At 40.3% G+C, this 23,531-nt stretch overlaps 2 protein-coding genes across 4 annotated transcripts; both read left to right on the top strand.

The window, feature by feature from the left end:
* The first annotated feature begins 642 nt into the window (after positions 1-642).
* On the top strand, positions 643-11,396 carry znf366 (zinc finger protein 366). Of its 2 annotated transcripts, none has more exons than XM_015007423.2 (8): positions 643-748; positions 1,612-1,768; positions 4,618-5,637; positions 5,948-6,115; positions 6,750-6,900; positions 7,835-8,026; positions 9,539-9,713; positions 9,794-11,396. In XM_015007423.2, the coding sequence occupies exons 3-8, from the start codon at positions 4,625-4,627 to the stop codon at positions 10,363-10,365; spliced, it is 2,271 nt and encodes a 756-aa protein (XP_014862909.1). In that variant the 5' UTR covers positions 643-748; positions 1,612-1,768; positions 4,618-4,624; the 3' UTR covers positions 10,366-11,396. The 2 variants fall into 2 exon arrangements, with proteins under 2 accessions (XP_014862909.1, XP_087864922.1); XM_088008796.1 differs by having other exon boundaries at positions 644-748; positions 1,559-1,768.
* Positions 11,397-16,082: 4,686 nt separating this feature from the next.
* Positions 16,083-22,582, top strand: mrps27 (mitochondrial ribosomal protein S27). Of its 2 annotated transcripts, none has more exons than XM_014998567.2 (11): positions 16,083-16,192; positions 16,374-16,451; positions 17,226-17,296; positions 17,396-17,454; positions 17,870-17,984; positions 18,377-18,455; positions 18,600-18,715; positions 18,814-18,916; positions 19,045-19,187; positions 20,990-21,148; positions 22,191-22,582. In XM_014998567.2, exons 1-11 carry the CDS (start codon positions 16,105-16,107, stop codon positions 22,434-22,436), a joined length of 1,257 nt encoding a protein of 418 aa, XP_014854053.1. In that variant the 5' UTR covers positions 16,083-16,104; the 3' UTR covers positions 22,437-22,582. The 2 variants fall into 2 exon arrangements, with proteins under 2 accessions (XP_014854053.1, XP_087864921.1); XM_088008795.1 differs by having other exon boundaries at positions 16,090-16,234.
* The last annotated feature ends 949 nt before the right edge of the window (positions 22,583-23,531 follow it).

Below are 23,531 nucleotides of genomic sequence, written 5' to 3'. Positions count from 1 at the left end.
AAACAAACTTTATAAATCGCGTAATTGGTAAATGTGGTTCATATGAGTGTGATTAATCTCCCATCATCTTCATGGAAGAGAAGCAGGAAGAACAGCCGTATAAATTTTGTTTGAAGTTCACTAGAAGCCATGTGTGGGCCGTAGGACGCCCATTAGACCAAAATGCATCTGTAAGTCGCTACATGCATGTGTGGAACCTTGAGCACACCATTCCCCTGATGAAACACGGTGGTGGTGGCAGCATGCTGTGGCCATGCTTTCTTACATCTGTCACAGGGAAGCTAGACAGAGTTGGTGGGGATCTGAATGAATATAAACACTGGAATGTTAAAGGCTGCAAAACATCAGGATTTAAAGGCCTTTAGTTTCATCTGTGTTTCTGGAGTTGATGGTTTCTTCATTATTTACTTAGATCTGGTCTTAGTTCATTCATCTATGTGTGTTAACTTCGGTGCATTAGAGTTGGGTTCCTTAAGTTTTTCCTTTCATCTGGTTTCCTGTGTCTTAGTTTTGTTTCTTTCTTCTTTTCCTCAGCCTCCCAGCTGTTTTTCATCTCCTCATTTCCTCTGCCTGCTCTCCCTCTCTCCCAGCTGCCGCTACTCGCCTTTGATTGCTCCTTTGTCACGGCCACCTTTCCTTCAGTACTTAAGCTCTTCAGTTTGCGTTAATCCTCACTGGTTCTTCTGTTGATCTTTGTGACTTACTCCATGCCTTGCGCCGTCTGTCCAGCCATTTCTACCTGCTATTTGTAAGTTTTCGCAGTAGTTTCACTAAATATGTCTTCCAAGACAACTCCAAGTGTCTGTCTACCTGTCATGCCACAAAACACAAAAGACTGAGGGAGAGGGAGAGGTTCACTGTCCGGCAGGACGATGACCCTAATCATACAATCAGATCTATGATGGAATAGTTTCAAAGCTCAAGTCCAGTTTCTTGGTGGTATTATGCTGCAACTTTTGGATGCATTTCTTCCACAATCAAGTCAAATAAATACTACTTTTCAGGCCTCAGAGACAAATGACTTAATGATGAGGGATATACATCCACAAGCCCCAGAATGGCGGGTGTCCAGCAATGCACCCTGGTTAAAAATAAAAAACAAAAACATTCAGTTGTTAGAATGGCCTGGTCAAAGTCCAGGCTGAAATCTGTGGCAACACTTAAAAATTGCTTTTCACACGGTTATCCATGTGATCTGAGCTTTTGTGATGTGGGAAAACATGTTGAAGGGGTATGAATACTTTTGCAAGGCACTGAATTTCACTGCAAACTAAATCATCTTGCATTTCCTTAAAATAGACTGATAGTAAAAAAGAACGTAAAAAATGACACCAGTGGAAAGATTCAGTCCATCATTGCATACCAATTCACAACTCTTAACAATTCAAATTGTGTTTGTGCAACATCAACTCTCCTCCTCAAGTTCCTCCAAAAACCTGTGCAAATCCCTATTTCATAGAGAAATGGAGATGTCTATCTAGTGTTTCCTTATTTTTCTGCAGGAAGGCACTAGGCTTGTTGACTTCCTCTCCCCTCCCTTCCTTCCTTCTCTCCGAAGGTACTCATCTGAAAAATGAGAACAAAGTGATTGTTCCTGTTCTCTTTCTTAAGTCACTTCAAATGCTATCCGTGGACGGGCGGCTCATTGTCAGGAGAGCTGCGGAGCGAGCGAGAGGAAGAGAACTCAGGCTCAGGTACAACAGCAACAAGAGCAGCAGCGGCAGCACTTCAGCCAAAAGCATCACAGAGAGAGGGGGGAAAAAAGCTGGTAAGTTGCACGCAGGCTTCCCTGCAGCCTGACAGGACACACTGGCATGGCACAGACTGGCACATGAGGAGGGGCTTCACTTTTAATGGATTGTTTGGGATGAGTGTGGCAAACAGGCAGGGGTCTGTGCTCACAGCGACTCAAGCAGCAGCAGGAGGAGTGAGGAGGACAGAGTCCAGGAGAGAGAATTCAACTTCTGAGACAGAAAACAATGAAAACTTTGATTTTCGTTTCCGGCAGCTCGAAAACCTGAAAAGTGACAGAATAATATTTTTGATCAAACTTGCACCCTGCATTAGGAATATTATTTTTTAACACATCTGCACTTTTTTTGTTTTGTTGAATTGCAATTTCTCTGTGTCCCCGCATCAGGAATATTCAAATTGCTATAAAGGTCTGCAGAGAGGAGAAATCATTTCATAATTACAAAATGTATTCTAAACTGTGCTGTTGTTGACCAAACACTGAATAACAATTGTAGATTATAAATGCTGAACTGTTTATCTAATATCTCAAAAAGGTCACATTCTACCACTGTAAACGGCTCACCTTTAACTATTATGTTAGAATAATAGTTAGTTTCCAGCTTATTCTCACGAATAAGTTGGAAGTGATTACCAGGAATAGAAGGATGATGTTATGAACGACATTGTTTAGAACTGTTTTGAATGCCATGCAGAAGTGAGATGGTTCCCCTTTGACTTTAGTTATCGTTTTCGTCCATCGTCTACAAAATCACACTAAGAGACGGCCGTGAAGATGCCATCTACATCACTGTTGTTATTGTTAGTTACTTGAGTCAGAAAGCCAATTTTAACATGGTGAGAAGTTAGAAAAGTGGACAGTTCTTCTGTGCGTGCAAAAATAAAGCGAAGAGATGAACAGAGCACAGAGAAAAGAGATGGAGAAGCGAAAAGTCTGCAGGAGGTAGAGGTGAACATTTCTCAGAGAACTTCCCGATTTCAGACGAGGAGGAGACCTGTGAGAAAGAAAGAAGTGAAAGGTTTCAGGTTGAACACCGAAAGATGTGGGTGTCGGCGCCGCTCCGTACCCTTTTCAACCTTTACTTTATAAAAATGCTTCAGAGGAACTGCTCCCCATCTTCAACTGAAACCAGAAGCAGGGTCAGAAGATGAGCTTTTATAAACTGTTCCTCTTAATGATGCGTCTGGGGGTAAAAATAAGCATTGATCGAAAGTAGATCTGCTTAATAACTGTACTTTGTATATTTTAAAACTATTAGCTGCTCTTTTTTTGATGCCGATTCTGCAGATCCGTCTCTGATTTGGATCTATTACATGTCACACCTCTGATTCACTTTACTTGTTTAAATATCATTCAAAATAAAAACTTTAAAAAGTCAGATTACGGTTTCCTCATGTCTTGCTAAATTGTCCACACTCCTTTAACTCTCTCTCTTTTTTGTTTTGTCACAAACTTCAGTGTACTGCCTTTTGTTAGGGAACATTAGAAACCAAACATGACGCTTCAGACATGAAGACCAAGGTACGCAGCAGACAGGTCAGGAATTAAACAGTGGCGAAGTTTGAAGTACATTTAGATTAGAAACAGATATCCTGAGCTTTGAACACCTCTCAGATGAACACGACTGGGAACCTACAGAGACATGGCAGTAAATCTAAACTGACACTCTGAGCAAGGATAGCATTAATAAGCATGTAAAAGACTCTTTGTAACTCTGGAGGAGCTGCAAAGATCAGGTAAGAGAACCTTTTAAGATCAGACGCAAATGTAGGAGAGTGAGAAGAGAAAAGTTACTCTTGCAAAGAATGTCATAAGATTTCCTAAATAAGTGGGACAAGGTTCGCCAATCAGATGAGTGAAACTGTTTTTTTAACCAAAAAAATAATCATCCTGAACTTGACAACCTCACAGTGAAACATGGTGATGAGTGGGACATTTCAAGAGGAATGAATAGTTTTCAATGCACTGTAAGAGGACATGTATTCTGTAAAATCAGCTTAGCTAATATAAGAAAACATGAGCTTTTTAAATTAAGTATTCATAGGTTTTAGACCAGAGCAAAAACATGTACTGCAGACTTCCTCTGAAATCTGCAAGCAGACTGATGAACATCAGTGCCTAACACTGGGGTTTCCAAACGTCACATGGACTAAAATCAAGTCAAAAGGAATTCTGGGCCCTAAAATACATCTTACAGCAACTCCAACAATAAACTAAGCATGCAACAATTTAATTCAACAAATGAAGTGGTCGATTTGTTGATGGGAAGGATTTAGAAATCATTTTAAATCCAAAACTTACTGCAGGTTTGCCTTGATAAAAGTAACTTTGCAGATTTTCTAGGTATCAATTGGGGGGGAAATAACAGAACACAACTGTTGAGAACGAGAATCTCAATCGATGAATCATAATTTGTATTGACACATGGAGCATAAAATCAGCCAAGAAAAGCATTCAGACTTTACTTATTTTATTAACTTTCTAGGTATCAATTGGGGGGGAAATAACAGAACACAACCTAATGAATTCTGATCAATAAAATCTTGTTTGGATAATGCTTGCTGTATTTAGCCAAGTTTATTAAATTAACTAAAAGCTGATTTTTGGTGCAGCAAAGTTTACTTTTGAGTAAACTTCACAGGTTCTTGCAAGAGAAAGCAAAAAACACAATTACTTTTTGTGTTCTGGCCAGTATGTTCTATTGTAAGATGATCTTACTTTGTGATAATTTTGTCCTGATTAAAAATAGAAAGTCCACATCAAATAACCTTTGACTTTGGGGTCAAATTTGTATCCCTCCCCATAATGGCCCCCCACACTTTGGACACCTCAGGTCTAACATCTGCTTGTTCTGTTTTCTGTAGAATAACGATGGAGAAAGACACTGTGAACTTCTCACCAGGTGAAAGTCCGTCTCAAGGAGACAGGCTTAGACAAGCACCTCAGCGGGGTTTCTACTTGGGCCCAGCCCCTCTTTATATTAAGCCCCCAAGATTCTCTTTACCCAGTTACCCCACCATCGACCCCTACAGCGCTCTCACCACGCCGGCGTTCTTCCCCGTGCCCGGCCTCGGTTACGTTCCTAAAGAAGGATTCCCAAGAAAGAAGAGGCTTCATCTCAAAGCGGGCGCCCAGGGGGAAGAGTCGCCTGATGTACAACAGGAGGAGGCAGAACAGAGCAGGAGCAAGAAGAAGCTGAACATCTCTCATGTCCCCTTCTCGCTTCCACCTCGCTCCATTTCCTCCACGCCCTCTCGACCAATACCTGGGATGATTGAGCTGAATAGGCTGCAGCTTCACAGCAGATCAGCAGGTTTGAGTCTCCCTGTGCAGGTCAAGCAGGAGCCTCCCAGTCCATCCTCTCTTTGGCCTTCCTCACCTCTCCATCTCCTCCACCCGCCTTACTTCCCTCCTCTTTCTCACGGCCCTTTCCCGTACCCCTTCTTCATGCCTGGGCCCGTCATGCACATCCCACCCGGTCCCTTCTACCCCAGAGAGGACCCCCGCTCCAGCAAGGCCCCACGTGACGAAGCTCCCCGCGGTGAGACCACCAACGCCGAGAAGGCGGGTCTCAACGTCCATGTAGATGACAGCTACTATGTGGACGTCGGCGGCGACCAGAAGAGATGGAAGTGCCGGATGTGTGAGAAATCCTACACGTCCAAGTATAACCTGGTCACGCACATCTTGGGCCACAACGGGATCAAGCCGCACGGCTGTCACCTCTGTGGGAAGCTGTTCAAGCAGCTCAGCCACCTGCACACACACCTCCTCACACACCAGGGCATGAGGCCTCACAAGTGCCAGGTGTGCCACAAAGCTTTCACCCAGACGAGCCACCTGAAGAGACACATGATGCAGCACAGCGACGTGAAGCCATACAGGTAGACATCTGGTAAATGTCTTAGTTCACCTCAAATAAGACAAAACTAACTTACAAGTAACTTTTCAGCAAGATATTGGAGTTTGTTTTAAGTAACTTAATATTGATGAAAAAGTACTAGTGTTAAACTCCTGCCCTATATCTTGCTGAAAAGTTACTTGTAAGTTAGTTTTGTCTTATTTCAAGGTATTTAAACTAGAAACTAAACCAAAATTATTTGGTAATATTTTGTGCCTTTGCGGTGCAGGTAAAATTCAGCTCTTTATTGCCACTCTGCTGTCACTTTAACGTCCATTTTCTAACTCCTGCAGCTGCAGTGTGTGTGGCAGAGGCTTCGCTTATCCCAGCGAGCTTCGCGCCCACGAGCTGAAGCACGAAAAAGGGCAGGAGAATGTGTGTGTGGAGTGTGGTCTGGACTTCCCCACCCTGGCCCAGCTCAAGAGACACCTCACAGTTCATCGAGGTCCCACCTTGTACAGGTGAGTACAAAATCCTTCCAAAAGATATTTATGATGTTGCCTGGTTTAAAAAAAAAGACCCTTGTTCTACGCTTTACTTCGTAGATAGCGTCACTAGACTCTTGGCTACGGAGAAACACTTAAGTTTTGAATCTAACGCAATTAACATTTGGCGGTGACGTTATGCAGCTTACCGGAAATGGTCTTTGCTGTGTCGACCAGTGGGGGCAGCATTAAATGCTTACAGCGTTTAGCCTGCTGGAAATTTATTAGAACAAGTCTGCGCTGGAAGCGGCCGTCCTCCACTGCGAAGAGAGAAATGCCGAGTTGAACGAGGCGGCTGCTAATTTTACTTCAGTGTTTGGAAGCGTGACCAACACAAACTGAACGGATTTGTTCACTTCCTCCGCTGCTATTGCTAAAACTACAAGCTTATTGGGGGTGGGGGGAGGACTTCCCCATGAAGGAAGAACGGAATTTTAAAACAGGGCAGAAAATTGACGTCATTGTTCACAACTTCGTCTTCTGTTCCCTGATTGGCCCGGTTGAAATTCTAACGGAGGAATAAAAATCAAAAGTGAGAATAACGTAGGAAGACATGCATTTCTTCGTCCTTTCTGCACGGTTGAATAAAAACCATCTTCGGTTCCTGCAGGTGCACAGAGTGCCAGAAAACTTTCCAGTACCCGAGTCAGCTTCAGAACCACATGATGAAACACAAGGACATCAGACCGTACATCTGCAGCGAGTGTGGGATGGAGTTCATCCAGTCGCACCACCTGAAGCAGCACACCCTCACTCACAAAGTAGGTTCAAAAGGAAGGGAATGCAAAACAGAAACCAATATATTTGAGAGAAGAGGTGGCTGAAATGCAAATGTTAAGCTTCAGCAAATCCATGTATGATTTATAACCTTACAGATGATTAAAGGAAAATGGAAGCATTTTTCTCACGCTTATTTGTTTTGAAATTAAACCCAATACTTCCTCCTTGTGAACTGTTTATTTTAAAACGACGCATTACAATAAAAGAAAAATATCTTTATTATTCATGCCAGTAAACATAAGGGAAATTCCAGCAATTTAATTTCAGGTAAGAAAACATCCAGTAATGCATGAGTCAGTGCAATTTCTTCAGCGTAAGATCAATACTTAAAACTTTAACAAGTATGTTTCACTCTTTAGCTGTTATTGATGCCAAGAATGTTTTACTTGAAGGGTTGCCATAAATTCATTACAACTTGCCTTTGCCATGCCATTATAAAAACACAGTGTTTGCTGCATATTTAATGTTTTTTACTTTAAATGTTGAATAAACGCCGTGTATTCAAATATTTTGCACTGCGCAGTGCAAAATATTTATACATTAAACACCATAGAGCTAGGGTATCAAACTCATCAAAATTGCAAATGTCCTCAAAGGGGCAGTTGTTCCAGAATGTGTTGGTAACATTAACAAATTGTTTAAGATATGATAAACACCCGTCTCTGCATTTTATGAGTGCTTCTTGAAATTAAATCAGCCTGTCGCATTGAATTTGGCAGTACACAAATAAAACTGCTCTGATTTGATTGATGATATTGAATCATCTTGAAAGCTCCATTTGTGTGACCAGATTTGGCCCCTGGGCCTCGAGTTTATGACACACGTGATGTTGAGTTTCTGTCCAGAGCTCGACATTTTCTAAGCTAAATTTAAACTACAGATTTATCTTTCACCTCTCGTGTTCTTGCTCTTTAGGGGGTGAAGGAGCACAAGTGTCGCATCTGCGGCCGCGAGTTCACACTGTTGGCCAACATGAAGCGCCACGTCCTCATCCACACCAACATACGGGCCTACCAGTGCCACATGTGCTTCAAGAGCTTCGTCCAGAAGCAGACTCTCAAGGCTCACATGATCGTCCACTCGGACATCAAGCCCTATAAATGCAAGGTTGGTCAAATGTTGGTCTGAGGTGGAGATATTTGGATTTATATTTGTATACTCCTGTAACTTTTCTTTTGTGCACGAAAACATAGTCATGGGGTCTTGACAAACTAAATGCAGAAAAGGGATACAGAGGATTTTATTAATGTGCCAAGTGATAACTCACATTTGTGTGGAAAAGGTGAATTGTTTTGCATGCACAATACTAAACTAAATGGATTTTTCTAGTTTTGCCCTGCGAGGTAAAGGTAATCGAGGGTCCAGATTTATTGTAAGGATAAACCATTCCAACCAATCTGAGGTGTTCCCTGCTGTCAAAGAAAGTTCCTTCTTTTCTGGAGTGACCTATGTGTTATAACCGCTGAGACGATGACCAGATAGCAGAGAGGCTCATGGGAGTGGGAGCCTCCTCGTCCATAGGAAGGATATAGCAGTGCAAACCGCCTTTCTAACAATGGCCCCCCCAGCCTCCCCAGAGAACAGGGCCCACAAATAGATTTCATCTCGCTTTCTCTGCTGCTCGAGGGAGCTTCCTGTTTTCTCACGGTCCTCTTGGACAGTTTACAGTCCCTCTCTCCTCCTGAAGGAAAGGACCACCCTAATAAAAAAGAATGCAGAGGAAGGACAGCGCAGGAGTTGCCCTTCCCTGTTCTCCTCCTGGCCCTGTCTCAGGGTTGCTTCCTCTCTCCTTCTGCCTCTAGCGCTTTCTGTTTTTCTTGTGCGAGTGCGTGTTTGCGTGTGTGTGTGTGTGTGTGTGTGTGTTAGAAGTGAGAGAGGGAGGGTGAAGACAGAGAGGAAAACAGAAAAACAAGGATAGAGGGAGGAAGAAAGGGTGTGTGTCCTATTGTCTGCACATTCATTCATGATTACGTGTTGCTTTGCTATTCTGTGATTAACAGAGAGGAAAAGTCTGAGATTAGCTTTGAGATGCTGCAGAGGAATACATTTACTGAAGTTATATCGAAGTACAGTTTCATGATTTCATTTTTCTTTTTCTTTTTATGGCAAATGAATGTTAGTTTTGTGCATTTAATCCAACTTCCATTAAAAATATTCTGTAAAGTTTTGCTGCTGCAGGCAAATCTTAACATCCACTAAAGTGTAGGACCTTAAATATTAACCTACTTGCAGTTTATCATAAGATGAAATAATAGTTTCCCAGTTCAAGCTGGCATAAACATAATACCATTACAATCAGGAGGGAAGGATAAAGAAATATTGCATATTTGATAAGTCTAAATGTTAGAATAACATCTAACATCTCCATGAATTAGCTTAACCTTAAATTTCTAGAATGCAAAATGAAATTTCTAACTCTATTTTTTTGTTACACTTGTGGACACAATCATTGTTGATGTTGAATACAGTAAATCCTTTACAATTGAGCGATATTGGAAGGAAAGAACGTGACAAGCATCCTGCAAAAGACGAAACTGGATTCAGAACAGCTAAAAGCAGCATTAGCATCTCGCTTGCTAATCAGAAACCTTACATCGCATGTAATTTCTTCTCTTTCAGCTTTGTGGGAAGGAATTTAACAGAATGCACAACCTAATGGGACACATGCATCTTCACTCGGACAGCAAACCCTTCAAATGCCTCTACTGCCCCAGCAAGTTCACTTTGAAGGGGAACCTCACCAGACACATGAAGGTTAAACACGGAGTCATGGACAGAGGGCTGGACGAAAGATGTAAGTAGGAAAACACTGCAAGGATTTAACATTTTCGTCAGTAAAAGTCGCTAAACGTTTTAACATGTCCTTGATCTTAGTGTTTCGTCAAAGAGGACGCCTCTGCCTGAACAGCTCCATGGGCCTCATCTCCCACTATAGCCAAGAGGAACCGTTCGACCTCTCCCAGAAAGCTCCAGGCATGCCCAGCCTCCGTCTCTCACAGTCTGACGGCGAAAGCATCCCAGGAAGCTCCTGTCAGGAGGAGGATGAGGAGAGTTTGTACAGAAGGAGCCAGTACAGTCCAGAGGTGGATCAGCAAGAGCCCCCAGGCGCGGACCAGTACATTTCTGACCTGAAGGAGGGAGAGGATGGTCGGGCTGATGAACTTCGAACTGGGAAGATGCCGAAACTAAAGAAGTACCTGGATAGTTCAGAGGACGAGTCTTTGGAAGGAGAGAAAAAATCACAAGGTCAATTTGGTAACACACGCCGCCTCCTGCAGTCGGAATCCTCTGATGAATCTGATGAAGAGGTGGATGAGCAGGGATACGCTGAAAGAGTCCGCTCCGAGTCATTTGACTATGACTCGATTTCAGAAGACGAGCGTGAGGAAAGCAAACAGCCGCTGGATGGTAGTTATGAAGGCATCGACGTAACAGAGGAAAACTGAAAGAGAGTTGATAGAGCACACAAAAGAAATTACAAGTTAAATCACGAATTGGAGAGTGAGAAAATTTTGTCAATGGCAAAAGTGAGCAAAAGTGTCTCTATTAGTAGCCATACAAAGACATTAAATATTTATTTTGTCTGACATTAAATTGGACAAAACCTTTCCTACTTTAGGTCACAATTTTACAAATGGTTTCTATGTGCCTGAAATAGCAAGATTCCTTATATATTTTATTACTTTCTTTCAAATTGACATACATCAATATCATAATTCATTTAAACAACTGGAGAAAAAGATCAAATGAAGGTGCCATGGCACCATAAGATCTTGAGATAGAAATCCACAACATTTGAATTGGTTTAAGTTACAGCTGTGAAATCAACATCGCAAACACACCAATTCATTTGTGACATAAATTAATAAATGGAATAAAATTTAAAAAGGAGACATTCGGAAGGAAACTGTGGACGATTTCAAGATGTCCAACAGTGTTCATCTGTTTTAAAATAAAGTAATGGGAATGTCCAGAAAGAGTTCAGAGATTATGTTTTTGTGTTTGATCTTCAACTGTATTTTTAATTCTAACATATTGTGTTCATATGCAGATCAGAAAATACACATGGATGCTTAAAGCTGTGAATTGCTACCAGTATCAGACATTGGGAATATATTCTGATTTATAAATGAGAATTAATTTGTAAATATAATGAAAGATTTATTTAATGTGCTATTTTTTACAAATCAATTTGCAATGTTCACATAATTTTGCTTTAACTGTGACTGAATTGTTACTTGGCATGTTTGAAGACAGTTTTTGTGGGAGATCATGCGAAAACCAAACTGTAATCAGGTTCCAACAGCACAAATTTGACTTGTGTAATAAACTGTGATTTAGTTTCTTTAGTGTCTAAATTTTGAATCTGTATGATTTAATAAGATTATTGTTCTCATCTGCTGTGTGGGTTTTCTGTCCTACTGCTGTTAAATTGTAGCAATAACATGTTTCTACTGAATAAACATAAACCTGCAAATTCTCTTATTTAATTTTTTTTCGGAGTAATTTTAAAGATGGCGTTAGATTTTCATCCTGTCTGACCGACAAGTTCTTCACCAAACATTAGATGGTTGCTGCAAGTTTCAAAAAGCTTGCATTGCTCCCTCTGCTTCTCTTTCAAAGCAGAGGAAGAGGAAGAGAAAACACCTATCCCCTTCTGTCTTTTAGGTTGTGATCAAACAGTGACGGACACAGTGGTTGTCCCAGACAAAAGCTTTGTGTCTGTGCGACTCAGAGTAAAGCATTGTTACTCCTCATTGCAGAAGAATCTACTAAAACTAAAATTACTGCTTTTTCTAAAGATTGGTGCCTGAACAGTGGTTTCCATGCTAAATAACACATGACTGTGCAGACCAGCTCACGCGGTCATGTGTGAGCCTTCCTGCATTAGAAAGCAATAAATGCAACCTAATGTTTGTATTGTTTCACGCAACAGCGCCCATCACTCGTTTCCACCTCACGCTATCGTGCCAGTTCAGGTAAACGCAGTCATTTCTTGTTAGGTGAAATGCAGAACAGCAGCTTCTCCATTTCTGCCCAGCCACGACCACCGTGTCCCAGAGGGCGAAACTGCAAACAGTTTGAGGAAGTTCTCACATCCTCCTCCTCTTTCCTTTCCTCACCTACACGTTTCAATCCCAGCCCCTGGCTTTGAGAAAAAAAGCCACAAACGGTGCATATCTGTCGTCAACAGTCAGCTCCTCTCAAAGGAATCTCATTGTCTCGTGTGTGTAACCAGTTCCAGCTTGGAAGTTTGAGGAAAGGTAGATTTTTACATGGTGTTGCCGTCAGTAGGATGCTTTTTCATGAACTGAAACTTAGGAGAGAATGAGAAGTCAAAGAATATGCAGAAATGCACTGCAGGTAGAGGTTTTTCTTCAGAAAAAGAACACACTGCAACAAAGTGGAGGGATTCTGTAGCACAGATAGAGAAAGAGGTTTTTACCCAAGTAAAAACTTTTGCTTCTTACTTTTACTTCAGTAAAAGTATACTGATGTAGCACTAGTCTTACTTAAATAACCTTTTTGAACACTACCCACCTATGATCATCGCAAACAATTTGGATGTTGTGTAAAAGTGCAGTATTTCTTACCAGTCATCTCAAAAAGTGAAACGGTCATTTTATAGGAATTCATTTCAAAGAGCGAAATATTTCCAGCTTTCATTTTTTGCAGGTTTGATAATTATGTCCTACAGGTAAAGAAACCCCAACATTTAGTGTCTCAGAAAATTAGAATGTCACATTGACTCAATTAATATGTTTTAAGCACAAAAGTATTTACATTTCTGTGCACTCGATACTTGGTTAGGGCTCCTCTTGAATGAATTACTGCATCAATGCGGTGTGGTATGGAGCCAATCAGCTTGTAGTGGAAGCCCAGGTTGCTTGGACACCTGCCTTCAAGTCACCTGAGAGGGTTAAAGGTCAGGGGAGTTTGCTGGCCCGTCAATAAGAGGAATACATGGCCACTGAACCAGCTTTTAGTACCTTTGGCAGTGTGAGCAGGTGCCAGGTCCTGCTGGGAAAATAAAATCAGCATCTCCGTACAGCTTGTCAGTAGAAGGAAATATGAAGTGCTCCAGAATTTCCTGGTAGACGGCTGCATTGTCTGTGGACTTCAGAAAACACAGTGGATCCAAACCAGCAGATGGCATGGATATAAAACCGAAATAATTTAAAGAACTACATAAAGATCAAAAGGCTAACAAAAAAGTAATAAGTGTGGGTGTTTTGGGGGAAACCTCATATGTAAGCATGATGAGTTAAGGACATTTATGAATTGTCACCTTTCGTAAAAGTTCCTACTACTACTACCTCTAATTGAGTATTTTCTTGAGCTGAAGAAAAGTCTTTGTATCCCTAAGCCATCTAGACCCAGAGGGAGCAAAAGCAGACTGCCAGAGGAGCAATGTGTGTCACCTAGCCGACAGAAAAGAGAAAGAAATGACAGCTAGGTGATCAGAGGAAAATTCTTTAAAGTCCTCTGGGAGGCTGAATATAGCAATACGGGGTGAGAGGTTCGTGTTTCCAGATAGTACTTTAGGCATGCTATTGCAGGAAACCCGCCAAAACACTGTACCAGTAGGCAGGTATGAACTATATGAGTGAGGTGTCACGATGAGGTGTATCACCAGGAATCAACTATGCTGTTACAGATTTGTGAGAGAGAGCTGATCATTGTAGAATATTCTAGAAAACTATAACTGAACAAGCAGGAAGCAAATTGAGCTAGTATGGATAGTTTGGTAGCAAATTTCCAACCAGTCGTTTTGCAGGGTGAACCTCAGGTCACCTTTGAAGTTGTTTTGAGATTAGATAAACGTGGAGAACTGGAGAGAAGTGACCTATTCGAAATTAAAGGGGCTCTATTGTGTAAATTTGACTGTTTTGAGCTTTACATCATGTTATATCATAATTCCCTCATCAAAAACAGACATGGAGTGTTGCCTTGATTCTTTTATGCCTGTTTGAGAAATCTCTTAAATCTTGCATGTCAGCCATTGGGGGTGGATAAATGCTTGCTCTCACCAAGCCCCACCTTTTCCACGGAGCTCCTCCTCAGAGCTGCAGTCTCCAGCCAAGCTTCCGCCTCACAGAGCTTCCTTCCCCCACTCAGCTCCTCCAGACTAGCGGCAGCAGCAATTAGTAAATATCTGGTGGAACTGCATCTGCTGACCTCATCCTACAAACTACTTCTCAGTGCAACACTCCTCAGAGCAATTTTAAAGGCTTAACTGAGAAACGTTGCTGTGATGACATGCTGAAGGCAGAATGTTGGAAAGAGCAGGAGCTTTTTAAAGAGACACAAGTGTTGAATTGTGAAGTGAAGTTTATTTTACATCATGATTGATGTATATAACATTTTATGACAACTCAAGGATACCATAGTTACTTGATTGTGCTATAAAATGGCACTATGTGCCTGGAAAATACATAATACAGCCCCTTAAACGACTTTGCCGGCTTCTTACCTTCTATAGATATACATTTAGTGTATTACATGTGATTATACATAACTGTCTTCTGTCTGATATTACCCTGCTTCAGTAAAAGTTATTAAGTAGTTTGTAGACTGCAGTACAGCATTTCTGTGCCTTACTTGTTTCATTCCACTGAAAGCCAGTCCACCTGAGCGACAGGTGTTATTATAGAAACCAGCAGCTCTGCATATTATTGAAGCTGAGCCAAGCTTCAAGAAAACATAAAGCCACACACCGACATGCCAGCTACTGCAGTCTGTCGGGTGCCATTGTGTACCAACACGTGTCAAACAATGCACTTTTTAAGTCACGTTGCCTTTTCCTCACCTAAGTGCACTCATGCCATTCTGCACCGTGTATGTGGTGTGAAAAAAGGAAGCAGAGAGAGGTATTGAAAATAAATACTTCTGAATTTTTTTGTTTACTGGAACACAGAGGTAAATGGGAAGGTTTCTGGGTGATGGACAAAAGAAAACAAGTCTGAAGCAGGTTTTCACTGAAATAAACAAAACAAAATAGTTCTAAGATTGGAGCTTAATCGTAGCCGTATATCTCTAACAACATGGTGAGCTCTGACAGAGTGCATTTCAGGTACAAGCTTCCTGTTTTGCTCATCAGCGAGAAATCCACATGATGCTAAAATGTCTTCCATGTTTTGTTTATTAAAACCGTCCACTCCCCAGTCTCAACCTGTCACGGTGTTTGACCCACAGCCAGTGGGTTTACTGTAATAATATTTAAAGGCTTTCCTGCTGGGGTATTTATGGAGATCAAAAACATTGGCACAATAACAGACAGGTGATAGGTCAGCAACACAGATATTCACAGGACATATGAAGGATTTTACCACACTCAGTTTTTGCACAGTTGCAGCTTTTAGTCATTAAGAAATTATAAGCCTGATACAGAGTAGCTGAAAACTGGGCTTACAATATTTTAAATACATAGTTGCAGAAAGGCTCTGGGCAGAATGCCAGCTGATATGCTATAGTTCAAGATCGCCCTCTACTGACAACTTTCTGTGTTTTCTTTAACAGTTTAAACAGCTTTGTCAATCAAATCAAATTAAAAACTTCACTCCAGCAGTGAAAGTGCTTTATAAAAACAAAACAAAAAAAAGACCAATTAATTGATTAAACTTATTTTTGCATTAAAATGCTTCAAAATGGTGAACAAATGGCGATTTGGTTGTAAGTTTGGGAATATTTTTGGTTTGAATAATAAATAAAACCCATTAGAAAATAATTTTATGATTCAGAAGTTATGCTTTAATGACAAGCTTTACAGTAACATTAATATTAGAAGTTTTAGTGCAGTGAGTTTTCAAGATTGGTGAAAGTGTAGATGATTATGTCAAGATGCCAGTCTGATGCTACTTACTTTGTTGATAATCCCTACTAACGTCTCTGTCTCTATTGTAGAAAGTCTTTTACTTTTTATTACTTTGAGTGTACATGGTCATTTTTTGTAAAGATCTACTATATTAATATGGAAATGTTGTGTTTTTGTTTTTATTATTATTATTATTATTATTATTATTATTATTATTATTATTATTATTATTATTATTATTATTATTATTATTATTGCATTAGCCTTTTTGATTATTTCCTAATATATATATATATATTTTAGAAACTAGCACCTAATTTTGGTGTGACCCTTGTCGGACATATCAAATCTCCCTCTGCCTCGGTTGAAAATGGTACAGTCCAAAATGGCGGCCTCCGTGTTGAAGCAGTGTGTAACTGCAGCCGTCAAAGTTAAAGCTTTATCGCCTTCTTTTACAGGTCAACGTTGTTTGTTGTCTGGTGCAATTAAATTGCATAATCGTAAGAATGTTTATGTCTGGGTTTGATATGTTTTTGCTTAATATTTTAGAGCCACGTATGACGAATTTAAGCAGGAGAAGCTGAATGTCACCTGTATTTTTGCTAACATGTGTTTAATCTGGTGGAAATGCCTTCACAGCCAGACGATGGTTGCTGTCAGCAGCTTACACGGACACCAAGCTGTGGGAGGAAAGCGAGAAGGACCCCCAGAACCTGGGTAAAGTTCACACATTTCAGCTCATTAAAGACTTCACCTGAAAACTCGGTTCACATCAGTATTACAGGATTTTAGCTGTCAGCTATTCCATATAGAAAGGCACTCTGTTGCTCTGAAAACACCTAAAATTGTGGCTTTTATGTAAATATGTGTGAGAGACCGTTTAGTCTCCCACGCAGGATAAGTAGGAGGACTATTGCATGATTGCTCTTTATTTAAAACGACAATCTCTCTGCAAAAACATCTATACACGTTTGGTCTATGTAAAGCCAAACGTGTACAGATTAATAAAAATATGAAAATAAAAGTTATTTAGTAGCTATGCAGCAATCGAAATAGTTGTATGTCTAAACAGCCTTTGAAATAATACAAATGCCATTATTGCAATGACATTCAGTGGACACCGTGTGGCACTGCAGCCCAGTGCTGTATTGATAACCTAATATAGTGTTTATTAAACCACACTGCCCTGCATGTTTATGTCGATTCTCTGCTTCTGAACTGTAGCCAATCAGATGACCAGAAGTCTGTTAATTAGAAATCTATTAATCAGACATCAATTGAGAGCAGGTGTGCTGAATCAGGGAAACACAGAGTAGCAAAAACAATTTTTTCCCAGCTCTCTGGGTTGTGTTTGAGAAAAAAAGAAAATAAAAAAAATAAATCAATTTATCTCATAGCTTTTTCACAATTTACCACCACACCTGATAATGAAGCCAAATACATTTTAGATCATCAATCATGTTGTATATTTTTCTGCTCATTGCTTGACAGCTATGCTGGCCAACCTGATGGACAGAACGTACGACCGAAACTTCCCTGTCAGCTCTCTGACCATCTCACGGGTGAGCTGCATCTAATTGCATCTAAACAAACAATTCCCCTCAAATTGTTTTGTTTATTTTTATGGTAACACAAGATGCTCACCATCTTTTCTCTTTCAGTTTGTTGACAACATATCGTCCAGAGAGGAAGTTGATCAGGCAGAGTACTACCTCTACAAGTACGAGGAACCGTTTTCCTTCTCCTGCTTCATCATATCTGCTGCTTCCTTGCTTTTTTTTTTTCTTGGTACCAACTTCTGTGTTTTTCTTGGATTGAATCGTCTGTTTAGCTTGCCTGTTTGGTTTATATTCAGTCACATGGTCCTCTTTGTTCGGGGCATCTCCAGACCTTTCCTGTTTACTCCTTCCTCTGGAATTTGCTCCCATTCATGTGATTACTCAATTTAGCATGTTTGCCAATCAGACTCTTGCTCAGGGAACATTTATTTTCAATATGGGGTGGGAAATAAAACTTATTTTCTACTTTATCTCTGCTTGATGTCATAGTTGATGATCAAAAGTTGCTGAATCTCTCTTCTTTTTTTTGTATGTGTGTGTCTATTTATATTTTTTGTTTATTTTCCATTTCCCAAGGTTTCGCCACAGTCCAAACTGTTGGTACTTGCGAGATTGGACTGTTCACACCTGGATCAGACAGTGTCTGAAATACGGAGCCAGAGATAAGGCCCTGCACACTCTCAAAAACAAGGTACAAACAGGATTATGTATAAGCCCCTGGAAAACTGTACTGATGAATATTTTGAATGTCAGTGATGCTCATGGTAATAATCAGAGGTAATATGAGTAAACCAGGTGCATGTAATTCAGGTTGTTTGACCTTTTCCAGTCCAGCACATATTTTGTGTATGAATGTTGCTGTTGTGTTGGATTAACATGACCTGCAACCATTGTCACATCTTTATTTGTGTTAAACATGTGTTTTATGATACTCTCATGCCATTATATAGCAATTGTTGCTCATTAAAGCTAAATTACTACTTTATTTGTACCTAAGCATGTCAGGTAACTTATCTTAAAGTCAGTGCAACACCACTTTAAACGTTTGCATGTTCTACTAATATTTTCTAAATATTTATGCAGACCCAGTATGGAATATTTCCAGATGACTTCACCTTTAACCTCCTGCTGGATTCCTACATTAAGGATGGAGACTTTAAAAGTAAGGCAGAATCCACATTTTAAAGTTTTTAGGTGTGCTTTTAAAAAAAAAAAATAGGCTGTGATCAGATTTAGTTTCACCAGGAAAACTCTTTCATACGGAAATGTGATAAATAAAATAGCCATTTTTGTCTGCTTTGTGCAGGTGCATGCTCTGTGGTGGAAGAGCTGATGCTCCAAGAGGCTTTTGACCTTCCCTCCACACAGATCCTGTCTCTGAATGCTCTGGGATGTTTTCTTGCAACCAAACCTCAACTCTCTGTGTGTGATGACTTGACTTGTAATATTTCCAGCATGTTTGGTTTGACATCACAGGCGATAAACATTTAAAATGTCTTGTTGTTCATATTTGTGCTCAGGTATCAGAGGAGCGAGCTTTGGGGGCGTCGCTCCTCATCTGTGGTCTAAAGCAAGACAACACTGTCGGCTTCAGTGCTCAGCTGCTTGGCAATGCTCTCCTCGGTGTGTATTTGACTGTTTTTTATTTCGCTTTTCTGCCTTCAGTTCTTCATTGGTGCTGTGATTGGTTCATGCAGAACTCTGTCATTATCAGCTTGTCTGACTAATTTTTCCTTTTCCTCCTCATCCAGGCAAGGTGGAGATGTTGAAGGGGATACACGCCGTATTTAAAGGCATGCCTCTGTCGTGGGTTAGAGGGTATCTGGGACGAGCGCTGGCTGTGATGGAGAGAGTTTCTGCAGCATCTGGTGACATAAGGTTGTCTAAAGACACAGTAAGTATGTAGAAATTCACACATTTATTTTGTTGTGAAAATGTTTCAACAAAGCATCGACAAAGAAACAAACTTCCTGCTAAGACGATCAACTTTGTCTTTGATTATACATTTCCTAAAATGTAACTTGTGCAGGAAGAAGTCATCTCAAAACTACTAACTATTGTGACAGTAATAAAAATACAAATAATAAAAATAAAAATAAAAATTACAATATAACTTTATAAAACTTGAACCTCCTTAATTTGAGCAAAGTCAAGAAGTGGGAGAAAATTCAGCCCTCATTTATAAAAGTATAGAAATTAAAAATGTCACTTCCCTGCTAAGCACGGTGGTGGAGTCGTGATGATTGTTGCTCCTTTTGCCACCCGAGGATAAATGGTAAATGGACTCAAAATGCTTTTCCAATCATTTTGACCAATCAAACCGCTTTCCACTAGTCATATTCACCCAGTCACACTCACCAACGCACACACATTTATACACCAATACAAAACGACTATTCGTTTTGTCGGTAAGTCGATGTTAAGCATCAGCAAGACAAATATCCCAAATCTATCAGCAAATCCACAACAAAAGAAGTGAACTGATATTTTTTAATGGTCCATTAGAGTAGATATGTTTTGTTTGCAGAAAGACAAACAGGGATTTCAGGATGTGATAGTTGGATGGTTTTCTGAGCCAAGCTACCAGAACGATCAGACACTGAAAAATATTTTTAGAGCTTAAAATCATGTTAAGCTATACCCATACATATAAATGCCAATCTAAATTTAAATTTATTTAGCACTAAAAATATTACTGGGATTATAAGGAAAAACCACCTGGATCTGGTAATGTCTAGAATGTATAACTAATCAAATTAAGGTCCATCTGTTATTGATTTAATTAAGTAAAAATAAATACAAAAACTAATAGAAATGTATCACTAATTCTATTCTATGCTACAGAAAAAAGATCCTAAGTAGAAAATTTTAATTCAAATGATCAAAGATGATTAAAGATTTAGGTTTTCTCTCAGGAGTTTAAAGAAAACTCCTTCAACCTAATTTAAAATAAGTTGCTTGGCAAAGATTAACATAAAAAAAATCTAGATTTATTTTATTTCAGCAGTCTATTAATTCTTCAAACAAATAACATAAAGGCAGAGAAACAAAAACATAAAAAAAATAACTTCTGCCACCCTTATCTGTCTTTTGGGATGTTGATACCAAACATATTTCAGAGTTACTGGTTTAAATCCAAGCGATTAAAACCACTTCAGCACTGTGTTACACAGAGCAGACAGCCTGCTGTTTATCCCCAGACAGGTTTCACCTGCTGAGGTCAAAGCCACAAACCGTCATATTGTTATTTATTCACGTCTGCACGGCCAGTTGTGCTGCGTCTAATCTGCCCGGCGCTGCCCAGTTCAATAATCTAGCTTTGTCTGTGTTTAATGAGATTTTTAAAAGAGCCTGGAGCGCCGAAGGTGTCAAAGAATCACTGCAACAGGAACCAAACAGAGTGTGTGTGACGGAGGCACGGCAGTAATGTTGACTGAGAAGATAATGCAGCGAGACGGGGAGGACGTGCTGCAGCTCACGTTCTGCTGACCGCTTCCTCAGGACACACTAACTTAGCCTTTCTCTGAGATTAAGAAGCCAGCCGATGAGTAATTCTTGGCCTTTTTGCGTCATCACGGGTCTGTCCAGTTTAGCAATGTCCTTCTCAAAAACAGATTTATTTGGGTAGAATTTTTTTATTTCTAGTCTAGCAGTTTTAGGACATGATAAAACATTTAGACGTATTATCTTTGTTAGCTCGACTGTGTGAGCGACGTGCTGCAGGACCTGTCCGCCGCCTCGGACAGCTCTGGAGACGAGGAGTCCGACGGAGAGGAAAGTAAGAAGGAGGAAGCCGTAGATGAAGAGGATGAAGCTGAGAAGGCTAACCTTCCTCACTATGTCAGCAGATTCAAGGTGGGTGTTGTGTGCTGCTTTTGTTTGTCGCTGCTACCGAATTTACATGAGCCTTCCTCGCAGAGTGCAGGCCAGCAAACACCATTTCCTGTTATGTCTCTGTTTGTGACTCAGATTTTCTTGAGAAAACTAAGTAACTAAAGCACAGCGACCCCTTGTGAGGACTTATTTTTGTTGTTTTTCGCAAATTATTTACATAAAATTTGAATCATAAGCTCTTCTGATGTTGGTCTGCTTTGGAGAATTGTTTCCACGAGTATTTGGAGCTGTAAGAGAAATCCCCAGACCTCTCCTTCCCCAGTTATTCCTGCCAAATCATCTCAGGACACTGAGGCGTTCCCAAACCAGTCTAAGATGTCATCTTTCTATCGTCCTGGATGCAAATCTGATGAGATGAAAGTGTGACGAGGCAAACGAGTTGGAGCTTTCTGTCAGCTTCCAGTAACTTCCAGAAGTATTTGCATTTTCTTGGAACAGTTTTATATTTTACTGCATTTCGGTGGGGTTTTGACATAAAGTAATGCCTAATTATGAAGAGGAAGGAAAGTCTGATGTGGTGTTCAGTATATTTTTTTGCATAAATACTTAACATCCAGAAGAACATTGCTCTATATGAGCAGAAATGTACAGCAAATACCTGAGGGTTTCAGTAGAAGGGGCAGAAGGGGCAGAAGCACAAAAGCACGAATTCAGGAGTAATTTCTATTTTTAGAATAAAGTATCTGTCTAATGGCTCCTCTAATTGAGAAACACAGATGAACTCTGAAATAGTCGTACAGTCTGTGACAGGAGATCTCAAACCCAGTCCTCGTAGGCCGGCGCCCTGCAGCTTTTAGATACTTCGAACGGCTATTAAATCTAATTTTGATACTTTCTACTCAACACAAGATAACTTTACTGGCAATATAGTTTGGAAAATGTTAACATTTATGATATTTTTCTCTCTTTAAAGAGAGTTCAATCAGTCTGTTGCCATGGCAACGCCATTGTTTTTGCTGATCTGGCATTAAGCTGTTATTCTAACCATTGTTTTCCTCTCCAGGAGCTGAGCAGTCAGCTGGAGTCTCAGGGTAAAGTGGACCCCGCCTCTTTCCAAGCTTTAGTGGCCACAATGGCCCAGCAGAACCTGGCCTCTGCAGAGAAACCAGACATAGAGCAGTACCAGAGCCGGCTGAAGGCCTGGGAGGCGGAGAAGAGGTTCCTGATCCAGAGGGAGAAGGAACAGAAGGAGAAAGCTGAGCAGGAGAAACGAGAGCGATTAGCCGCCCGGGCTGCAGCTCAAGCTTAGAGACTACGCAGATTAAATAAAATTATGTCCTCACTTTGGGATTTCATGTCAACCATACAATAATACTACCATCTGCATGTTACTCTTGTGTATATATGAGTTGTTTATGAATTTTAAAATAAATTTGGCTTGACTTTGTCACAGCAGAGTGTGTCTGTTTGGTAACTGAATGCAAACGAAAGGTAGGATGCCAATTTTGATCCATTATGCCCTTTCTTTGTTTTTCCACTTTTCCTCTTCTTTCTGCATCAGTCTCTGTTTTTTTCTCATCTACTTGGAGGTTTTCTCACAGAGGAGTTTAAAAGTGGTATTTACAGAGAAGAATTGGTTGATTTTTATCTCAAGAAAACCAAATTATTTGCCTGGAAAGGAATGCACTTATAACCAGTAAACTTTGTTTTTTCCATACAAAGAAACACTGATTCCCACAATTTAGATTGCGATCTCTCCTGGAAAAGACAGAAAATTGTTCTGGATTTAACAAGGCAACATGAGCGTGCAGCTTCAGCTAATACACGAACAGAGATAATGGACTTCAGGAGAAGAAAATGACGTCGTGGTGGTGCACACAATGAGTTCATTCCACATTATGTTGCCTCTATTCAGTATTCAGAGCATGGTCTTGGGAAACTGCTGGGTGGTATGCAGTCCTGGATGAATGAGAGGCGCAAAATACTGAGACAAGAACTATTGTGATTCAATGAATCTTTAATATGTTTGTGAGAAACATTTCCTCGTTGCTAGATTCTTGTTGAGGCAACCTGTAGGTATTAAAACATGAAACTTTAACTTGCCTGGCTGCAGTCACCACAACAATCTCAAATCTGATCTGGAGTAATTTGATTTTAAATTCAGAGCACACTGATGTCATTTCAACAGGCAAGGACCTGGTTGCTGTTGGACCACTGAAACCCAGAAGAACCAATTTACTGAGTAGAGCGAACTGAAGTGACATAAACGAACCAGGAGGAGATTTTTGCAGGATTTTCTGGATTTCAATTGTGCATTTGTTTATATAAAGTTTTTTTTTAGTGATTTCTTTGAGGTGCTAGCTCCATCGCATAATTGAACATTTACAACATCAGAAGTCCTGCC

Source organism: Poecilia mexicana, unplaced genomic scaffold, assembly GCF_051168715.1.
Source record: "Poecilia mexicana isolate PSO_F unplaced genomic scaffold, ASM5116871v1 scaffold_9, whole genome shotgun sequence".
Classification (NCBI taxonomy): Eukaryota; Metazoa; Chordata; class Actinopteri; order Cyprinodontiformes; family Poeciliidae; genus Poecilia; species Poecilia mexicana.
This window is presented reverse-complemented; position numbering and strand designations above follow the sequence as displayed.